This window comes from Zonotrichia albicollis, chromosome 11 (assembly GCF_047830755.1).
Source record: "Zonotrichia albicollis isolate bZonAlb1 chromosome 11, bZonAlb1.hap1, whole genome shotgun sequence".
Lineage (NCBI taxonomy): Eukaryota > Metazoa > Chordata > Aves > Passeriformes > Passerellidae > Zonotrichia > Zonotrichia albicollis.
In genome coordinates, this window is record NC_133829.1 from 14,058,440 (window position 1) to 14,081,119 (window position 22,680).

General features: G+C 42.8%; 1 protein-coding gene across 2 annotated transcripts in view; it reads right to left on the reverse strand.

Moving 5' to 3' along the window:
* The window catches only part of MYO1E (myosin IE), a 76,624-nt gene extending 55,712 nt beyond the window's left edge, over positions 1 to 20,912 (reverse strand). For both annotated transcript variants that reach the window (XM_005487826.4, XM_026793925.2), the window contains exon 1: positions 20,663 to 20,912. In XM_005487826.4, the coding sequence (XP_005487883.2) occupies positions 20,663 to 20,665 (3 nt within the window). In that variant the 5' untranslated portion in view covers positions 20,666 to 20,912. The remainder of the gene's footprint in view (positions 1 to 20,662) is intronic.
* Positions 20,913 to 22,680: the final 1,768 nt, after the last annotated feature.

Sequence of the window (22,680 nt, forward strand, 5' to 3'; positions counted from 1 at the left end):
TTACCTCTGGCAGCACAAACTGGGAGCAGCAGGGAAAGGCTCAGGGAGTGGTGCTCACTCCCTACAGCAGAGTCTGTACCTGGGTGGTAACACGCATGTGGCCCAACACGAGTCCCTTTTATGAGCTGTCATGTTTTGATACTCGTGCAAAAACCAGATTTTACTTCAGACACTGTGGGAAATAAGACTATTTGATATGTTGACTAAACCTTTAATTCAACCTCAAAATAATCCAACCTTAATATTTATTTCAGTGTATTCAGATACAAATGTTTCCTTGGTTAATTATTACATAAATACAAACAAGAACTTGAGCATTTTGCCAATGAACCAAATTTACAAGTTCACTTCAACTGCCAAAAAAGTTAATCAAAAACCAAAAGGAGGCAAAAATCTTGGGAGAAGAAGTAAACATCAGACCCAACAAATCTCACCCACTGTGCAGAATTCTCAAGCAGATACTAATCCACTTTCTCAGCTGCACAGTCACCTCTGTCAGGAGGGAACCCATGCACAGCTTCGTTCATCCTTTGTCAGGGCTTGGTTTTTACTTTAATAATTATGCCAGGGCAAGCAGGTCCCACTGAGTGTCCAATGTCCACAAGAGACAGATTCTCATAACCAGATCATCTTCCACATGCACATTATTCATAAAGCTAATATATGTCATTTCAATAGTCTTCTAAAGCAGCTGTGACTATTCAGTCCAGGGCAGCTTTGATAAGAAATACATTTAAAAACCAGCACGTAACACTCCAGTTGTATAGAATAACTGGCTTATTGTACTTTAATCAATATGATAGTTTACTTCACTTGCTCTTTTTACAGTAACTTTCAAATCTGTATGACAAGAATGCTGCTCTCTGAACATTTTTTTAATTAACCCAGCTAGCTTAAGATTTCATACAGCTGTCTAAACTTCTTCCTCTAAAATCCTATGCTTCAAATTATTTACTCTAATTTGTATTAGGCTTATATCCTGGCTCTGTAGACTTTCGTATTACCAGAATAATACACAAGTCACCCAAGAAAATTAAACTAACAATCAATATACTTGATCTCCTCTAGCTCACTGCACTCTGTCAGTGAAGCTGATATCCCAGAAAGGTGGAAGCATAGAAACACATTGCAGATATGAAGCATTCATTCCATTCTGATGAACACCACAGTCATTAATGGAAATATATAAAAAATGTCTGGCCCAATGTTTTTTCAAGACAACCATCAACAGCTAGGAGGCCTGGCCTTCATGGTTATTATCTGGGCTGTGTATTACCAACATGTGAATGATCTCTGCCTCCCCAGGATTCCTCTTTTATTAACTCTGGGGAGAGGTTCACTTCATAGCTAAAATGATAGTTCCTACTGGTCTATGAAAGAGATTTTAACACAGAAACAGCCATTTCCTCTCAGTCTTATTTTAAGTATGTGAGACTGTTTAATGTTCATATCCAGCATTCAAATTACTCCCAAACCAAGAAAGCTAAAAAAAATTAATTTGGACATCTAGCTATCTTTGTAACTCTAAGTTTCTACCAGAGATGTGAACAAACACATAATTTATAAACTATCCTTCTTCCTCCATTTGCTAGGAGAAACTGATGTTATCAGGACATGCATTAGATTCAGTCTCACAGACACTGTATTGGCATAATTATGCTCTGAGCACAGATGCCAGCCAAGAAGCTGTTTCACAAAAACCTGTAACTTTATCACTGACTTGGCAGTATTATGCAGAAAATCAAATTTAAATGTCTTTTAGACCTTGCAATTCAGCATCATAAATATACATAGGATTCCAACGATTTAAAGGGGAAACCAAGTAAAAAGCCAAGTGTCAGCTTTGAGGATAAAAGGATAAACTGCTGCAGACCATTGCAGATCAATACCCTGGTTTTATTTAAAAGAACCTCTGTAGTGGTGCAGTGTGACGCTGCATTTTCTTTTCCCTTTAATTTCCCATTTCTATGTGTTTAGTAAAATGCCAAACTTCATAATGAAAACCCAGAACAGGTGCAATTCAAGCTAAATCACAAGGCTTCAAAATTAGAGTAATGGAGAAAAACTATTTAAGACTCAAACGCTGAACTGTGGCTGAAGACTTTGGCTTGCAGCACTTTTACACAAACCCACATTAAACTTATAAATGCTTGTGATGTACCTTGCTTTCAACCTCTGGACTCATTCAATTTCAGACCTCTGACTCAAACCCACATGAACTGAAATAATATTGAATTAAAATATAAACTAAAGGCAACTGAATTACTTTTTCACCTAAGCATAACATTCTGATTCCGACAGGACAACTATTTAGCGAATAGTGTCTCATTCCCTCCATCCCAAACAACATGGACATGAAGAGATGCTCAGATTATCAAAATCCTTTAACTTTTGGCTGCTGCAATTCATTACCTTGGTGAGGCCCATAAAGCAACTTTACCTTTTTCTACATTCTGTGTCACATGCAAAATTTGTGTTTCTTTAAAAACAAAGTTCTGGCTTACAAAGTAACTTGCACTTGAACAGCTTTTTTCTAAGCTTACATGACAGCTTGATAAACAACATACTCCTTATGAGCCCATCAGGACCACGGGAGTAGCTCAAAGTCCTTCAACCACGCTGTAAATGCTGCCTTTGACTCCACCTTGCCTAACAGAATTACAATTGTAAGTGGTGTGCTAAAAGAGCAACCCAAAAGCAATGCCAGCAGCTGTGCCTTCAGGCTGCACCAGGTAAGGGTGCAGTGCTGCCACACAGCCCTGACTGAGCAGCAGGGCTGGAGCCAGGCACACAGGGACACACAGACTCCTGGAACAGCTACCATGCACTTCAACTTCACCTTGTTTCTAACTCCTCTGTGCAGAATTCTCAGAGCTTTGACAAATCATTCCAATATAGTTTAATTCCACACTTGTTCCTTTGCCTTCCCCACACCTGACCTACAAACACTAAGGCACCCCTAAGTTAGAATGAGAATCCGAAGGAAAACAAGAAATGTTGGGAGCATTCCAGGAGCAAAGCCAAAACCAACTTCTTAAAAAACACTGACACTTTCTGCAGGCTTCCCCTGTGCTGACTAAGGGCTGAACATGCTGTATTAGCATCTGGATAATCTTAAACCTGCAGACACATTTCCAGGGCTTTTACTGTAGTTGCTGGAAGGGACCAAGAGTTTTGTTCCATTTTCAAGTTGCCCAAGATCAATTTCTTATTCTGCTGCTACCCAGCTGCCTGGGTTTGTGCCTTTGACCTGTGAGCACGATTCATTCCTGCCTCAGCTGGCCTTTGGCTTCTGCAGGGCTCAGGGCTTCTTCCCTAGCATGATCCAGAACAGGCAGCTCCCAATCCTGACTTGAATTCAGGCATCCCTCACTGAGGCTCAGCAGAATACCAGTCTCTACATAAACACAGATTTTGCCAAATGTAATTAACCAGAGGATAATTCTGAATAAAGGAATGTGGTAAAGTCTTTTTTTAATAAGTTGCTTGAGGTTCTTTCAGACACAAACAGTGTGTAAACAAAGTTCATCATGAATTATTCAATACCTAAAATACTGAAACTCATTGACGCTTTCAAAACCAATATTCTTCTAATTATGAACACATAATTAAAAAAGAACAAAGAATCATGAAATATCCAGGTATCTGTAATAACTTGCCAGTTTTATTTATGCCTAGTAAGGTTTTGTTGAGAAGAAAACCATTTGCTTCTGCAAAAAGTATTTAGGCCAACTATCAGGACAAAAAAAAAGACAATTTTGAGGCAGTCTATGTGTTTTTAAGGATAGGGTCCTTTCAAAAAAAAAAAAAGTAAAAAAAGGACACAATCTACACATCTTATGTTTTCCTCCTTGTCTGCACATTTCACATACTAACTGAAACCCTATGCTACAGATTCCATCTAATCTGTCCCACTGAAATGAAGGACAATTTGTTCCACTCCTTACAGAGCTGGATCTTCAAATATCTTCCAAGATAACCTTACACAAACACAGACAAGAGAGTATCAACAAAACCAAGTCCATTAAGTCCAAATCCAACAACACCAGAGGAACTCCTTACCCAGATTTTTTTTAAACAAACAAGGTATGAAGGCTGCCAGCAGCTAAACCAATCTGTGACTGATTGCTATGCTGCCATGGAGAGTACAATTTTTTGTATTTCAAACTCACTCCTTGTTAATAACCCAATTAATGAAAGCTATCAGAATCACCTATGTTAAGGAAAACCTCAGGGTTTTTCTCTTTACATTTTTTCAAAATAAAAAAGAACACAATGGCAGGAACTGTTCTTTATTAAAATTTGTAAACTGTTTACAAACAACACAAACTAGTCCCTACCGCAGGTCCTGTTGCATTTAAATGCAGAAACATAACCCAAAGCCTTTGTGCACTGGAATGCCTCATCTAGTCTGGCTTTTTAATAGGTAGATGAATAACCCCACTTCAGTTTCCTGTTAAGCTTTTATGTGCAGCACTGTAACACCTTATTCTAATACTTCAAATGTCTATTGATTTCATTTCAGTTTAACTTACTGAAAGTCTGTTTGGTTTTGGATTGCATTTCTCACATTTTCACACATTAGTGAAACATCCAGAGGCAGCTGCAAACCAGGAGTGAAGTCAGGCTAAGCTCACAGTTCTCAGCCACACCATCTCCTACTGCTTCCATCCTGCCAGGGCAGCAGCACTGTTGGTCAGTGGGGCCCACCGAGAGCACCATGCTCTGCAGGCCTTAAGGCAGTGCTGGAAAAGGGAGTAAAGACACACCAGGAATGCTTCAGCCCTTTTGGTAAATCAGGTGGGATTTGAATCTCTGAGGTTTGTCATTGAGCAACACAGGTTTGGGAGTCTAATTCTCAAAATCTCTTCTAAAGCCACAGAATATACTGAGTTAGAAGGGGTACACAAAAGTCCAGCTCCATGTACAGCAGATCCTCAAGAATCCTACCATGTGCCTGAGAGCATTGATCAAACTCTCCTGGAACTCTGTCAGGCTGGTGCTGTGACAAGTGCCCTGGGGAGCCTGTTCCAGGGCCCAGCCTCCCTCTGGGTGAAGAACCTTTCCCTAATGTCCAAACGAAATCACCCCTGACCCAACTCCAGGCCATTCCCCCAGGCCCTGTCACTGGTCACAAGAGCAAAGAGATCAGTGCCTGTCCCTCCTCCTCCCCTCCCGAGGAGGCTGTACCTGCAGTGAGCCCAGTGCCCTCAGCTGCTTCTCACCATCTTCATGCCCTGCTTTGGGCACTCACACAGCTCAATATTGTGGTGCCCAGAACTGCCCCCAGCACTGGGAGTGAGGCTGCCCCAACGCAGAGCAGAGCAGGACAATTCCCCCCTTGTCCAGCTGCTGATGCTGGGCCTGATGCCCCCTGGCCCTCGTGGCTGCCCTCATGCTCAGCTCACCATCAGGGATAGACCCCAGGTCCCTTTCTGCATGGTGCTCATCTCCAGCCTCTCACTCTCCAGTCTGTACATATATCCAGGGTAATCACCATACTTCAAATAAACCCGAGCCCATCAGTGAGAAAAGTTTGTTTTCTACAAAACACACACAGTTCTATGTATCATATAGTGAAAAAATACATCACACATCAGGCATGTGTGTGATGATTTTCAACCATCCCAGCCATCTGCCTGTGCCTTTTTCTTTCCCTCACAAAACATTAATTTGAACAACTATGTTATGCAGCTAAGCATGTCTCATCCAGTTAATGAAAACATCTCTTAAAATCTGTAGATTAAAGAATCAGACTGTTAGATAAGCAGATGTGCTTCTGCATACTCCTTGTGCAATGTCTGGCTGCCAGAATAATTTTTTTTTCCTACTAAAACACAGCAAGAGGAACAGGAGGCAGCCTGCAGCTATCATGCTTTGCAATTTGCTCCTGTCAAATCTCAATGTTTAGCAAGGGTTGATTTACATACCACTTGCATGGAAGAGCATCAGGTAAAGCCCAGATTTCTAGAGAACAACAGCAGAAATTTAAGTGGATGTAATTCCCAGTTTAGCAGAAGGGCTATCAAAAGGGACAAAACCTTGCAAATAAAGCATCAGAGGTTTTGGTTATTTGTGGTGAAAAATGGTGCCACATTATGCAAGTAAAAGTTGAGTCCAGTTGTAAGGCAGCTGTATTGCTTCTAGATAGTGTTAACAGCAGGTTCAGAATTGCTCTACATTTTAAATCATTCAGTGACAGCCTGCATGACAGACAGGCTTTCCTGTATCTTCTAACACACACTCGTGTGTGATACACCAGCTATTCCACAGATTCCTACTAGAGATCTATCCTCAGGGATGTTCTGCCTATTTAGTGCTAATGAACAATTATTGATATCTTTTATTGCACTTTGAAAAATTGTCCAACACTCGATAGCAGTAGCTTTAAGGACTAATGAAGATAAAAAAATATTTGTAATCTACTGCTAAAGTCACCTGTTTCATGTACAGACATTTAAGTAATAGGATGACAGTCACATATCCATGTTCATGAATTACAAATATACATCTGTACATGCATTTTCATCTCCATGACCTTACTGCAAAGTATAAAACAGAACTTCTTTGCCTTTACAAAACATATTTCATTGCAAGTTTCCCTGTAGTATGTACTGCCAGGAAAATCTGCACTTTAAAAAGGACCAGAAAAACGATCCAATGTTTACACACACCACTGCCTGAGCAAGCCTAAACCTGTTTAGAACTACCAGTAAAAGCATAACTTAGACATCACATTACATCATTACAGAAAACATTTAAGGGACAAACCCCCAAAATCACCCTGAAATCTTGTAATGAAATGGAGCATGTCCTTTGGCATTTGCAGCTGAAGACAAAAGACCCCTGCAAAAGCTTGCTGAGAGTTAGAGAAGGGAGGGCATGAGAAAGGCAACTGCAGAAGGTGAGAGCTAAGACCAGATTCAAGAAGATATTTCAAAGCCACACTGCTGATCTGTGGGTAAGAGACACTTCCTATACAAGGTTAGAACCAGAGAAGGTGCCAGACTGAACCAATTCCATCAGCAATATTAAAGGCTTATAAACAGATGGAAAGAGCACTACTAAGGTAGAGCTGAAGGAGCAGAACTTCACGTGGAAATTGGAAGCAGCTTGCCTGGACCAGACTAGGCTCCGAACATTCCCTCTAAGGTTTATTTCCCTTATTCTCTGTCCTGTTGGAGAAAGTTCTGTCACTCAGCTACTGTGGACCAAGTCCCATTTCCCTCACAGGGGGCACAACATAGTCTGCATGTATCAGCTGCCAAAACCAGCAGAGCATTCCTCTCTCGCCCTATAGACAATTTAGGCTCCTACAAGAGCTCCACACCACAGTCCATGGCAGCTGTCAGGGACATGCCTCAGATATATTCCCCACTCCATCCTTATTAAAACGGCACCAGAACAAAACAACACCCACAGAGTGATCACAAAGGCTCTGCACAGCTTTGCTACTCAGGGAGGTTCTCCCACATTGTCACACTAGAGACTGGAAGGCAGAACAAGAATAAGGAGGCAAAACTGCATATTTTACTACAGCCATAGTAGTGAATGGATAGAACAACAGAAAAGTACTCCCCCCACCTGCCAGTTCTAACAGTGTCCTGACCTGCCCTGCCTTAAAACACCACCTTAAAAAAAAAGTTTTATTTATTTGAATACATTCCAAAGGGTTTAAAAATACAAAGAAAGATAAATGAGAGCCTAGGCACCACACTGAGGTGTGATGCAAAATAAGGAGGTTGGTTCATTTAAATGAGGCTGACTTCTACTCCCCTGAAAAGTTTCAATTGGCCAAGTACAATTCCAAAACAAGCCCTAAAAGGACACAATTAGCTACAGAATGTAGTTTCATTGTTCACTGTATCCTGTTACCAGCCTGAACATAATTTTAGCTACTAAATTTGAGCTGCTTTGTTTTAGCAATCAGATGATATTAATTTCCCCTTTGTTTTTTTCTTTTCCTGTTTGTACACCTGCACTATCAATGAGCAAACAGCAACAGGATTAGTATTTTAAAGTTAACCAACTACTCCACACCTGTAAAGAGCAGGATTATAAAATATTTTCAAAGGCTTGCAGGAAAAAAAAACAATCCAAAACAAACACCATAAAAACCTTGACTGCTAACTTTAAGATGTCAGCGTAGTTACCAGGCAAAATAACCTTTAAAAAAATGTTTATTCTCCCTCTATACTGTCTGCTTCAGATGTAAAATGAATGACCACAGCCACCTCAGCACAGGTAGTTAACATCACAATTACTGACTCTCCACCTACATACTTGGAAGTGCAGGCTAGGCAGAACTGCCCAGCGTCTTAAGTGCTTCTAGAACAGCAGAAGTTAACACTGGTATTTTTAGTTTTTGATTGAAGTCTCCTCCCCACTCCCAACCCCCAAGTTAAGAGCTATTTAACCATTTCTGAGTATCAGAGACCCAGTACAAACCACAACCGGTGGGTCACAGTCAAACTGACAGGACCAGTTTTGCTTGTTTTGTCCCTCCCAGTCCCAGACTGGACTCCAGCCACACTCAGATAAGCCCCCCCGCAGAGCTGCAGGGCAAAGTTTGTTGACTGCTGCATTTTAAATGTATTCTGGTCTCAGAATAGACCCACAGATGGGACAAGTCCAGTGAAAAAGTCACCTGATGGCCTCAGGTGCAAAAACACCTCAGCCTGCTGCAGCATTAAGAAATGACCTGAACAAAAGAAAACCTGATTTCAGTAGGTGAACACTCTCGAGGTGTGTCAGACTAAATAGCTCTTCATGACTAATTCATTAACTGTGGTAACAACACAATCCTGCATCACAAACCACCACCTTGGAACATCCATCACAGCATCCTCAGTGGTTTATGAAGCACCTGCCGTCCTCTAAGGGTACAGCCTGTACTGCCAGCACAGCCCAAACAGACTTGCTTCAGCACTTGTCAGCTTTCACACCGTTAAGCCTCTTTTCAGAATAAACAGCTCTGAAATTCCTCTCCCTAAAAGAAGTGCTCAGCTCTGGGAAAAAAACCAGTTGTTCGAGTCTATAAACTTATTCTGTGGCACCGAAACAGGGATTTGAAACTCTCTATTACGTTCTAGTCTTCTGGATCGTTTTCAGACATTCCTTTCTTATTCAGAACTGGAGGTTTTTAGTTCTGTCAAGACTGTGTCCATAAAGGATTAATTTTAGCCATTCTGACACATGCAGCTGAACATATTTAGTCTCAATTCAAGTACAGACTGCTGCAATTAAGAACAAGAAAAGGTCAATCTCAGGACTAATGAAATAAAGATTAATTTCTGTAGTCCTTAGTTTGTCTTTTTACTGGTGAATTGCATGGAAGCACATAAGGTAGCCAGCTATTCCAGCACGAAGTAGTGCCTACACTGTCAGTGATTAAAATGCTTTTGTGAAATATATCATATTTGCTTCCTTCCCAATATAGCTTTAATAGTGACTATTTAAGAAAGCAGATTTAGGGCTTGGGGTTCCCCTCCTCACCCCTAAAACTGTACAGAAGACATGAGCTCTTTCCAGTAAAATCTTTCCAGTAAAAGTCTCAGGAAAAATACCAAGGAGAAAGTTAGGAGATGCAAGTAAGTTGATGTTCTAAATATTGTTTCCTTTTCCACAGTTAAGTATTTAAGTGTTCATTTCACTAAAGTACTCAGTAACACTAATTCCAACTCTTTACAACACAAAATACACCACTACCAACGTGCAGACCAATGCAAGCTCCACTGGAGAACAAGGATTTGCAACCATGTAAATACAAGATTTCAGTACTGTGAAGAGTCAGGCCCACCTCTGTTAAGGGGCCCCACGAGTGCCACCAACCATGACTGTAACTCTGGGCAGAACCTGCACCGTGCACAGGCACCAAGGAAATGGACCCCTGAGACTCTGCCAGGATTAAGCCTTGGCTGGAGGCAGGTTAGATGTCCAGGAACACTGGATCACCTCTCTCCCTTAGGATGTCCATTCTGTCTAGAATACCAAATATGGGAATAAGCAGCCACTGCCCCACTTCCTCTCAAGTGCTCCTAGAATGTACCAAGAATAAAAACACAAATGACAGGAAGAAACCACTGCTGGTCATGAACTTACTCTGCATATTGAGATCAGGTCTCTGTGGACTGGGTGTGCTGGTATTTCAGGCATTAAGAACCCTGGAACCAGAATTCCTATTACCACTAGAAATGCTTTAACAAACAGTACTCATGGGAACATTATGACTTCTGTAGCAGTCAGCTGGGTTACTGACACTGGTACTGGCAAACCAAGTACTCCTTTCAACGTCAGAACAGCCAGTTACCAATAGTGAAATAATTAATCCATTCTCTCTGTGCTACTGAAGTTCAACCTCTTTGAAGCCTCACACTTCATTACATATTCCTGAGACCGAGGTCAAAGTCACTGGAGGGTAGGTATAGAGAACACATTCTGTGTGCTTGAAGACAGCTTCAAGCTAGATCAATCTCCTTTATTGTATATATGTTTTAAAATCACAACAGAAGCCATTTCAGTTTTATCAAATCTAAGTTTTGCTGACCACATACCAGAATATATGCTGATTTGTTATTTAAAGCAAGTATCAAATTGAGCAAATTCTTCTTTTCTCCAATACACTGAATCCAGTCCTTTATTGCTATGTAGATATATTTTACAGAATGCCAAGAGACAAGAGGCACAACTATAGACAAATATTTAATCTGTTTAAGAAACCAGGCTCAGTCATTAGAAACAGGTACTCAACATGATCTCAAGTTTCAGACACTGGATACTGAGGTACTACCAAGTCCTCTTTCACTTGTACGTACACCTCTGACTGGACTTGCTGTGCTGAAGGCCTATCCCTGCCTTCCTTCTCATCTGAAAACAGTTCATGCTTTGAACTCTGTGGCTGCAACTCAATGCTGAGACAAAAAACAATAAAAGCACAGCAAGACAGCAAAAGCAGTGGCCTCTCCTACAATGAAGTCATTCTGCCCACTCCCAACTCTGATTCAAATGGAGCTCAAGATTTTGCTCATTAAAGGCCAAACCTCAGCTCAGACCTCTACAGATATACATAGAGCCATAACAGGATTTGTTACAAAACATCCCAGTTCACTTTTTTCCATGGGTCAAGTCTAATCTTTCTTTAAAAACCGTACCAAATAGCACAGTCTGTAGAGGTTACTGCAACCTCTAATTGCTGGCAGTCTCTTCCTATAATGAGGAATACCAACACAGTCCCTGGGTCCTGGCAGGGCTCTGACCACTGTCCCTGCCAGGACCTTGCCCTCAGCCATTGGCAAGCTGTGGCCACTAAATGCCCAAGGGCTGTGGAGTCCCAGCTCGGCTGGGAGGAGAACGTCCCTTGTCACAGCAGCACCGTGTGCCAGTGCCACCGGTGCACCAGCAAAGGATTAGGAACTCCCAGCTACCCCAGGAAAAAGCAGGAAGAGATGCTTGCAAAGCCAACAGTCACAGCAGAGCAAACAATGGCCAGCAGTCTGGTACAGCTCAGGACAGAATTAGGCATTTTTAGCTCTTCTGCAATAGATTTTCATCAGGTTTACACTGCTCCTCCATAGCAGGAGGCTCATGCTTCCCGCTCCACCAGGACCAATCAATTCCAAAAAGGCACCTTACTTCAGTCTACTCAAGTCCTGCAGGATACACAAAAATCAGCCAGGATCCCCTCAAAAACCGAATACACAAATTGCCCTACTCTGAGAAGCTATTTTTGCTTTTCCACTGCAAAGACCAGAATGTTTTTGTAGGAAACTGGTTTGCTGAACCTAGCAATTACTAACCAATATAGCAGTTCCCAGTGTATACTTGAGGGGAAGCACTGAAAAAGGCTTTGCAGCCTACCAACAACGGAGCATCAAGTCCTGGAAACATGACTGCAAGTAAGGCACAGTTTTCAAATGGAGAAAATAAATCCAGCTGAAGTAATTCTGTTCTTAGTGGATGTACTATATTTTAATTGGCCAAGTCAAATATTTGTTTGCTTGGATTCAGCCAATTCAGAATTCAAGAACAAATAAAATTTACAAGTGAAGTGGGATATTTCATGGTACAGAAGTTACAGGTAACAAAATCATGCTTAATAATACATCAGCTTTCACTGTAGCCAAATTTTAATTCAAATTATGGTAGGAAAGATATCAGACGTTTCCTGACAGGAGTAGTGTATTCATTTAAACTGCTCTCATAAAAATTGCACTATCAAGAGTCAACCAAAAATACAGAAGTATGATAAAAGGGTCTAATATAACTATGGATTCCCATGACTCATTATTTTTTCCTAGATGATTGCTTCCTATCATTGATTCCTTCAAAAACAATCTATATTTAGCTAGACAGCAGAAATAATTACACAAAATCCATGTTTCTTTTGCCTCATCAGAAGATACCATAGATTCATCTACTACTTCAGACTATGTAGACAGCTTATACCTCTGTGCTCTGAAAGCAAGAATGGGTGGGCTTGTAGCTTTATATCCTTTCTGGAATGAATCTACCCACGCTTTTAATTCCCCATTTAATTTACCTGTAGTATGACTGTTTTCAGTTACTGTTATAAATACTTGTGCACATTTCTCTTTCTTTAGGAATATACTGAATACAGGTGGGTATCAGTACAGGAAAAAAATTATTTCAGAATTAATAAACGGACAAAACAAACGCTCCTCAAATAGTGAAAGAATAAACAAATACTTAAAAGTATGCACTTGCTTTGAGTCCCATGAAATAGCTTTTAAGATTAGGTTTAACAAAAGTTCTCCTTTAATATGCCTCATGTTAGCAAAAGAAGTGTTTTCTGGTTCATACATCACAAACCTGCAGTAAGGCCAAAACCCAAGCGACCAGGAGGTGAACGGTGTGTGCCAGAAGCAGCACAACAGCTCACAGATGTTCACAATACCCAGGTGAACTCCGGCCCTCAGAATGTTCCTGCTTCCCCTCAGAGCAGCAGCACTTCCACACCAAAGAGCTACCAAAGAGCCCAGGGCTCACAGTGCCAGGGACTCCAAATGTGCTGGCAGCATAAAGCACACTTTGCATCTGCACACTTCTTCACAAAGCTGTGAATAACACAGGGTTGGAAGTTATTGCAAAAGCAAATTTGGAAGCACTTAGGCATTTGTGCAGACTTGTATCCTTCAAGGCAGGGAAAAAAAACCAAAACAAAACAAGATGAGACAAGTTCTTGACTACTGCTTGGCACTGCAAATACATTACTAACAAGAGGCTCCAATTTCCATCTTTCTGTATTTCTGCTATTAGCAATATCCAGCTGAAAGCACAGGAAAAGACATCAATCACTGCAAAAGATAACAGTGTGCATTGGTAAACTGCCTAGAATTAAAGCCTCACAAATGTTGTGGAATGTCAGACTGAAAACAGAAGACTGTCCTAGGGTGCAAGATCAAACACCAGGCAGCATATTTTGTAAGACACAAGCAGGAAAGACTTTAAAGCTGTTGAAAACATTTTGCTGGCTTTAGAGGGTATCAGGCTGCATTGTTCAGACTTGAGTATGACTTCAACACTTAAATTAGACAAGGCTGACCAAGAAGTGGTTACAGACTCAGGCTCAGCTGATGACAGTGATTCAGTGAGTGGTTCTGAGCTGGCACAGAAAAAAAGCCCCACACTTCCTTTACAGGGACAAGTGCAGCAAGTCACTACGAGACTGCTAATCCTCTTTGAAGGATGCCAACAAAAACCTCTCATTTAGACTTCAGATTGCTGAAAAAAGCATGAAAATAGCTTCTAGAAGCACATGTTTTTGCAAAAACTATTTATGTCCCCTTTTGTTGAAGAAGTCTAAAGAAAAACATCTATCATCACTCCATCCCAAAGCCACTGCACCGATCCCCTGGAAGCCAGAAGTGGCTTTCACCAGACACTTCTGGCAGCTGAAAAATCACACACATGACAGCAGAGCAGAGCACCAGACCTATTTTATAATTCTTCTGCCACTTCCAGGACACTGTTGATCAGAAGTATACTCAAGATCTGCTAAAGTCTGGCTTTAACTTTCAAGTTCACATTTAGTGATGTTAACATAACTTATATGTTAACAGATAAGCCTTTGTACTTTAAAAGCACCTGTAAGTCGGCTTCCCAACAGGCATCACTTCTGATAGCTCTGACTCATGCTCCAATTGCCAACACTGCTTTCCTTGTCAGCTCTCACATTGGTTTTGTTTAAAGAAGTATTTTCAGTTTCAACTAAAAAAAATTAAATTCAGAATTTCATAAAAATTACACTTTATAATTTATGAACCCAATCCATGAATGGTTTTAGTATCAATTAAATGCTGCTGTGTCTTTGCAAAAGAACCTCAACCATCCTTCTTCCTAGGCTGTTTACATTACAGAATCTTGGGTTTAGATGTACTTGCTTGTGTAGAGGACACCATCAAACCCCAAAGCCATTTACACATTTATATGAAGCACATTTAACAGAAGGGGCAGAAAACGCCTGTGAGGTTCAGTGTGTGGAAAAGCTGTAGACCAAGACACCTTTTCTGATCTCAGCAGTGAGTCAGTCAAGTAGAGAGAACAGATCCCATGCACTGCCAGGACTTGACTGCACACCTGGTGTCCCCAGGGGCAGTCACAGTTCTGAAGAAGTGAGGGAGGAAAGCAGTAGGTGGAGGATAGGAAAGCTAGGAGATGAGGATGAGTCAGGAGGAGTGACAACCGTACTTCCTGGGCAGGACAGTAACTGGCATCTCAGGAATGTGGGAAGGGAGTAGGAGATGGGAAAGACTGAATCGAGCCCAGGAAGGTCTGACTAAATTACAGCTCCTCACACCCAAGCTGCCCCAGGAGTGCCACGGGAGGCTGAGATGAACGTCTGAGCAAGTCCTCAGAGACAGCTCTCAGTTCTCATCTGAAGAGAGAAAATTCCTGTTTACTTCCTGCCATATTTCTCTGATGTTTACAAACACTTTTACAGACATAGTAGAAATGATAAAAGCCAAACACACTAGATCTATCCAGAGTCCTCTGACTACAGCAGTTCCAAAAGTCAGCAGGCACCCCATACACCTGAACACTTCCCCATACAGAGCAGTACAAACATCTACTCCAATCAGAGCTGAAAACAATGCTGGTCGATTGCTAGGGACCAGCAGCAACCAGAAAAGCTCCCTGGCAGACCATAGGTAGTGAAGAAGTGAATGGCCTCCAACAGATGAGAAAATGTCTGAGAGAGTCTTTATATGATTTTCCCTCAAAGTTTCAGCCTTTTGTGCTGAGGTAAACTTTCCTGCTTTTATTCATGGTGAGAGTTTAGATAGTACAAAGTGGCTTGATTCAAAGAGCTACCAGAAATGCATGCCAACCCTTTCTTACCAAAGCCTATGCCTGGATTTCTGTGCTTACAGAGGAACCAAAATATTTTCCAAATCCTTATTTTTGTAGCACACACATATGCACACTCCTCCCAGTTCCAAAAACTGCTTCAATTTTACTGCTTCTAGTCTAGCACGGTTAACTCCCAGAACAAAACCCTTGTCAATTAGGTGCAAAATCCCTTTCTAACACAGTTCTTAATGCCTTTCAGTAGCCACACAACACTTAGATCTAGAATGCAGCTTCCTAAAAAAAGCAGACTGAAGGATTGCATTACAAGAGTGCTTTACAAAACTGAAAAGGAAAGCAGATGAATTTATCATTTATAAGCCATTTATTGTGGCAATAACCAGAACTAAAAGTAAGCAAAAGCCTGACAACTTGCAGGCCAGGCCCAGGCTGGCCTCCATCAGCAGAACTCCAATGATCTGTGTCTGAACTCCTCAGGCAACTACAGGAAACTCAGTGCCAGAGTTAGCCTGGCAAAGTAAGCGCTGGGACCCCAAGAGGAAGAACATCTATCTTCTTCCTCCCCTCCTCATCACAACATGCAGCAACTAAGTAAGGCTTTATTAAAGCAAAGGATTCTTCTGGGACTCTGAAGATGTTTATTTACATGTTCTACACATTAGTATTATTAATGTATACATGCACAGTATATTAGAATACAAATCCACACACGCAGGAATTTCATACTCCTGATGCTGAAATTAGGAATACCAAAACTTTTGCTCTTCATAATATACTTTGGATAGAGCAAGGCATGACCATTTAGATCAATGACACTTTTAGACTAACTGGTACAACTGAGAAGAGAATATACTGATATTTATGAAGTCAAATTAATTTAAATTATTACAAAAGGTGATAATAACAGTTCTGTAAAGAGATGTACAACTTTTTACTGTTTTGAGCAATGTAGCAAGCATACTTTCCATGTTAAGATGGGAACATTACTAAGATTTTACTGAAAACCCATAAAAGTTTAACATTCCATGTGCTAACCATGACAAAACTCGTTTTAACTTCACCCATGCCACATGTGCAGCAATGCCTTAAGAACAAGGCAGTGAGACTGGTGAATGTTATTCCTTTAAGTTAAAAAAAGTGGCTGCGAATAATTTGTTTAAACTACTAAGAGCATTGCGATCCCATTTCCTTCACAATTAGTTATGTATGTAGAAAGAAAAAAACATATCTGGAAGGCAAAAGAGTTGATGAGAAAATTACTTAAGATCTACATACATACATAATCACAGGTTCAGTTTTCAACTGAACTGCAAAAGTTGTATTTGAGTAACATTCTGCATACATTAGTGTCTTCTGAAAAATGCTCTAACATACACAATATATCCATAATCATTCCAGAGATCTAAACTAGAAACAAAAACAAGCATGCACACAATGCAAGCCTAAACAAAACACATCAACTACTGTGTTTGAGTATATTTTATATATAAGCCAGAAAGAAACATCATCTAGCTGAAAGATTTTCCATTCAATGCACCTCTAGCCATAACGCAAAGCACATGCTGTTACCCTCCCTAGGATCCCACACTTGGCAGAAAGCAAGGTTTGAGCTGAGGCTGCTGTCTGCAGCACCAGACAGAACAGCACCCCTCACATACAGAAGCATCACTGTCTTGCCTGTGACTCCCCTGCAGGAAAAAGAGACTTAACAGAGTATAAGGTCCCAGTTCCCATCACACATTATTTCAGGACCAAATCCTAAAGGCCAGCAAGCCCCCTCAGGCTAATCCAGTCAGTCATGCAGACTTTCACAGGCACTACATGGAGTCAAGACATCCTCAGTTTCTTGCTGGACTGGACTATAAACATCTGCCCTCTTCTGATGTCAGGAATGTGGGGCTATAAAAATGTTTCCTTTTAAAAATCAGCCTTCTGTCCTTGCTGAAGTGATGGAACCAAGAAGAACCAAGTACACCCAGATAAAATGCACATACTAACTGCAGTGTTACAGAAAATTTCTTAGCACTGAAATACTGGTTAAAGGTAACCTGGGAACACATTGGTTTTTTTAACATAAGTACATTAGACAACTCTGGCTTGCTCAACAACTTGTGAGCTAATCCAGACACTGCTGATCCTGCTTTCTCTTGGGAGTTTTTCCTTCTCTGCCCAACAAATTGGTACAAAACCTCAGCAGAAGTTCTCTGGAACAGAGATTTTGCAAAAGCAAAGTTGATCACTGATGGATTGTGCTGGGACGGAGCATTTATTTGATTTTTGTGGTTGGCTTATTTTCTAAATATAGTAGCAGTTTATGTCTCAGAACATACTTGCTGATTGACATTCAAAGTTTTAGCCTTAGAAGAGTCAAAGCCAGCTGACAGTACTCAGGGGAACAATCTTTCCCTGAAGACTCAAGAGCTACTTTTAAATGAAAGGTCCAAGATAATTTTTGTAATGTGGTACAGACTCTCTATCCAATTCCAGATCCTCCAATGCATCTCCATGAACTACCCCATGACATGAGGTTCTAATTCACAGTATAACATAACATGGCATAAAGTTCAGCTGACTTTCCTGCTTCCCTTTCCAGCAAGTTCCAGCTTAATTTCACCATGAGGCTTCCTGAATATTATGGATAGAGTCCTTCAGTGGAGTGGGACTACTTGGCACTGACATAATACCCAGTTTTTGAAGACTTAAAATCTTCAGCTAAGCTGTTGGAGGGTTTTAGGATTTTTTTAAATTTTGAATTTAAAACATTGAAACACAAAGCCAACAAAATGGATGCATTTCAAGAGAAAAATTTCAAGCTGCCAGATGTTCCTTAGTCTTGTCAGTTTTACTACAGTTCTGCCCCTCTGTTACTCATTCCCACCTTGTACTGCCATGTACAGCCATGGAACAGCTCACCCATTCCATGCTGGCAGATCTCCTCCTGAAACCACCCTGTTAATGTGGCACAGATATCGACCTGGATAAAAAATAAACCAGCCCAAAGGAGCAGACATGTTGCTAAGTGCAGAGAGCTTCACAGGGTGCCAGCTGAGCTGGGTGGGGCAGTGCACCATGACAGGCACTGGCCAAGGCACCAGAGAGTGACAGAGCAGTGACACCAGATCTGCTCTGCTTGGTCAGGTGGCCCCAGAAGCACCAAGAGCACCTGGGTCAGTGGCAGCTCGGCACCCTGCACCGGGGACCCTGTCAAACAGGAAAGAGTCACTCTGAGGGCTACAGTGAAGAAGACAAGGCAGAAACGACTCGATTTAGAAAACACAAAACACTTGTAACATTCAGCTTCTTTCACCCTCCAGACATCAAAATTGTTAAGACAAAAATAAGGGGAATAATGGGAGTTTTTTATACAGCACAGAGAATGAGTATAAAGTTTCAGGATATTAGTAACATGATTCATTTTCATCAGCAGTCATTCTAAGTCCTGCCAGGCAATCCTTCTGCCAACTAAGTTACAAAATACTACCCTCTAATGACTATCAAACAATGGTTTGGGCAAAATTATTTGGAAAAGCAGCACTTTCAAAAACATTATTTTCTAGTTCTGTGGTAATAATTACTTACCAATAATCTAAAAATGCAATTCATATAATTTTGAGATAATACAGTGAAAAACTACTTCAGTATTAAATTAAAAGTTGGGGAACAATTGTCTGAATACATCCTTAAAAAGTGTATCTTGTGGAAGAAAGTAATTACCTTATTTTGATAAAGTAAATCTCCCAGAGTATGCTGCCAGTTAGTTATGTGTATTTACAGAAGCTACTTTGATTAAAACCTTCCATTAAAAAGGAATTAATGGACTCCACAGCAGATCAACTAACAGACTGATCTGGAAGTATTACTGGTAACAGGCAGACGAACCTGAAGCACCTGCAACAAAGACTTCCAACCCCATTTAACGTGTCAGCAGTGTAAGCAATGACCCAGCCTCTTGCTAACCGATATGTGCCACAGGTGTCTGCCACACAGCAGGTTCTTGAGAAGCAAAGATTAAGGCTAACGATTTGATCTGAATCACCTGGCAAAACAATCAACCCCCAGGGAACAGAAGCACCTATCTTATTCAAAGTTCCTTACCAAAACCAGGTTTATAAGACATAGTTGGTATCATTATCCCTGATTTCAAGAGATGTTTTAGCTCCCTAACTTCTGCAATGCTTGATTTAAAGCAAAGATCTTGCTCCACGTAAATGTAACCAGGTACAACTTCACTTGCCTCAGGAAGTCAAAGCAGAGGCAATGGCAATAAGAAAGGCATCCTTGAAAAGGTATTGGGAGTGAAGCTCTGAATACACAAGAACTAGGCCGGTCAGTCTAGTTTCAATCTCAACCTTAGTTAAGCTTTAGCAAAAATAATGCACAAGTTTTTCAAGTATCTTAACACTCAGATCTTTAGTACTCTGCTTTAGAACAGAGTAAATTTTTAAGTAAATTACTTCCTTAAAAGTTATGGATTTTAGCCTAGTTTATTACCACATAGGATTCCTTGCTACTTGTTCTTAGTTCTTGTGTAACAGGTAGACAATATTTATTTGGGTTACCTCAGGATGAAAGCTATTATCAATCATCAGGAGGCAATTACTAAAAACGAAGCAGGTTCACCTGCGAACCTCAATGTTCCCTCAGTCCAGCACTGAAGATGTTTTCCTGACATCGCGTCCCCTCATGACACTCAGCAGCGCACAGCCCAGCAGCGGCGGTGCCCAGCTCCGGGGTTCGGGAGCCGCCTGTGCAGCACACCTGAGCGAGCGCTCCCGCCGCCGGACCGGGCACCGGAGCGACCCCGGCAGCGCGGGGCCGGGCTGCGGCTCTGCCCGCCGAGAGCCCTCGGGCAGCGCCCCCTGAACCAGAGGCGTCACCTGTTGTTGTACTACTCCCGTTCCCCTGCCAGGGGATTGCTCCTACCCTAGGACACCAACATCCAAAACCTTCAGAAGTCAAGCGGCGGGAGAGGGCGGCAGCCGCGGCTGGCGCACCACAGGCGGCGCCGGCCCTGCCCGCGCCCCGCGATGGGACGGGCGGGCTCGGGACGAGACTGAAGGCACCGACCCGGGTCCGCAGGGCCGGCAGCCACTAGCCCTCGCCAAGTGCCTGGCATGGCCCGGCTTCCCACAGGCCGGCGCTGTTATACAACCGCTCCCCGGCCAGGAGCGGGACGCGGAGCGCTGCCGCGGCCCCTTCCCGGCACGGCGCGAGGGGACGCAGGGGGACGCAGGGGGACGCGACAGCCGCCCTCCCGCCGCCCGTGCCCCGCGGGCCCCGGCCCCGCCACAGCTGCCCCCGCCCCGCTCGGCCCCCTGCCGAGCTCTCCGCTCACCATCGCTGCGCTGCCCGCGGCTCTGCCCAGACACGCCGGCGCCCCGGGACGGAGGGACGGGCGGGCGGAGGGGAGGGGGCAGCAGCTCCGCCCTCCCGCGCGCGCAGCTCCCGGCGGGGCGGGGCCGGGGCGGGCAGCAGCGCGGGGCAGGGGCAGGGGCCGGGGCGGGCAGCGGCGCGTTGCAGGGGCCGGCGTTGCAGTGTGAGGGCCGGAGGGGGCGAGGGGCCGGCACCGGGACTGCCCCGCGCCGCCAGTGTGTCCATAAATGGAGAACTCGCCGTGGGGCAGCCAATGGCCGCACGCCGGGACGTCATTCCCTGAGGGAATCCCGGCGCGCGGGGCTCGCGCGCTCCGGCCCAGGGCCCGAACGGCCGCTGCTCCTGGAGCGCCCCGGGATGAGCGCCGGGAGAAGCTCCCCCTCACAGCGCTGACACGCCTTCAGCCGGCGGGGGACCAGCGTGCTGCGTGCGCTGCCCTCCTCCCGCGTACCCGCAGAGCTAAGGTGCTGCTATCCCAGGAAACACTGGGAAGCAGGACGCATCTTGTCCCGGGGGGGATGCTGAAACAGTTCCTACAGGCATCTCACAGACGCGGAACAGCCCAGGCGCCTGCAGGCAGCCGGCATCTGCTGCACGATGCTCAGCTCGTTCTCACCAGAACACAGCCAGCACAACTTCAGGGGCTGCGATTTCTAAGCGATCAAACCAATAAACCCGCCCGAAGCTGGCTACTGTAGTCCTGTTAACAAACGTTTCACCTCAGGCTTGAAGCCCTGCTGTTTGCTCTAATGGGTTTCTAATGCCACTTCTAAGCCAGAATATAAATCAAATGGAAACAACATAATGTAACAATCATAACAACAGCCAGACCCCGAGTCATATGTTGATACTGCTTCCAAACCACTTTGAAAACCACTCATAATGGGTAAAGATCCTGGGTTTCGTCAATAGATTGCACCGGGATTTAGTTTATTTCTGATTAAGGAGAAGGGCAGTTATTGGAAAAAAATAGGGAGTAGTTTATACACAATATACATACTTGATTTTCATTGTTTTTATGAACAAGATAAAGACTTGTGCCCACACTGATTTAGAGATTAGGCATGAGCAGATTTACTTGTGGTTTTCTGGAGGAGAACACTGCTCTGACTGCTCAGAGCCAGGTGCTGGTTGTGCAGCCAGATCTGCCAGAGCCGAGGAAGGACAGTGCTGTTCAGCATGTGGCTTTGTCCTCACAGGTGTGATGGGGTGCAGACATTAAACACATGGCTGAGCGAGTGTTACAAACTCAAACCACCCTGATGTGCACAACACAGAAATGGGACAAAACTCCAACTACCTGCCCCCTCTCATGTCCCAGGGTCTTTGGTGTCTTGGATGAAACACAACAGTCCTTTGGGCATGTTTCATCCTTGGTTTTGAAGAATAAACAAAACATTTCTCAGCTCAGCTGAGCTTGTACTGTGTAATTACTGATCATGTGAAGCTTAGGATTTCCATAGTGGATTGTTTGGATGTTGGCTGACATTGATAGGAGAGGTAGGTAATATTTTCATTGCGAAAATAGCTGGGTAGCAAACATGACCTGCAACAGCTATTAAAGCAAAAATATATTTGATAGTCCTAATAGAACTTCACATGAGATAGGTTTCACACTTTGATTATCTACAGAAGGTGAGTACAGCAGTTTTATGGAACTGGAACAAAAATAATTTGCCTAGTATTTCATTTGGACATAGAAATGTTACATAAAATTGAGGCTGATAAAATGCAGTTAAAACAGTCCTGCAAGAGTCCAGAGGGTGTATGTATATTGGGCCAACAGAAGATAGAAAATCAATACAGGTTTTGTAGGTTTTTCTATTTGCTTTGGATGTGGGTTAATTTTCTCAAGATACGTATATTCATATTTATGTGTGTTTTCATACATAGAAACATCTTTATAACAAGTCATGAATAACAAGAACCAAGGTTGTGGAAGAATAGCTAAAAAGTGCATCCACACACGCCAGCTAACCA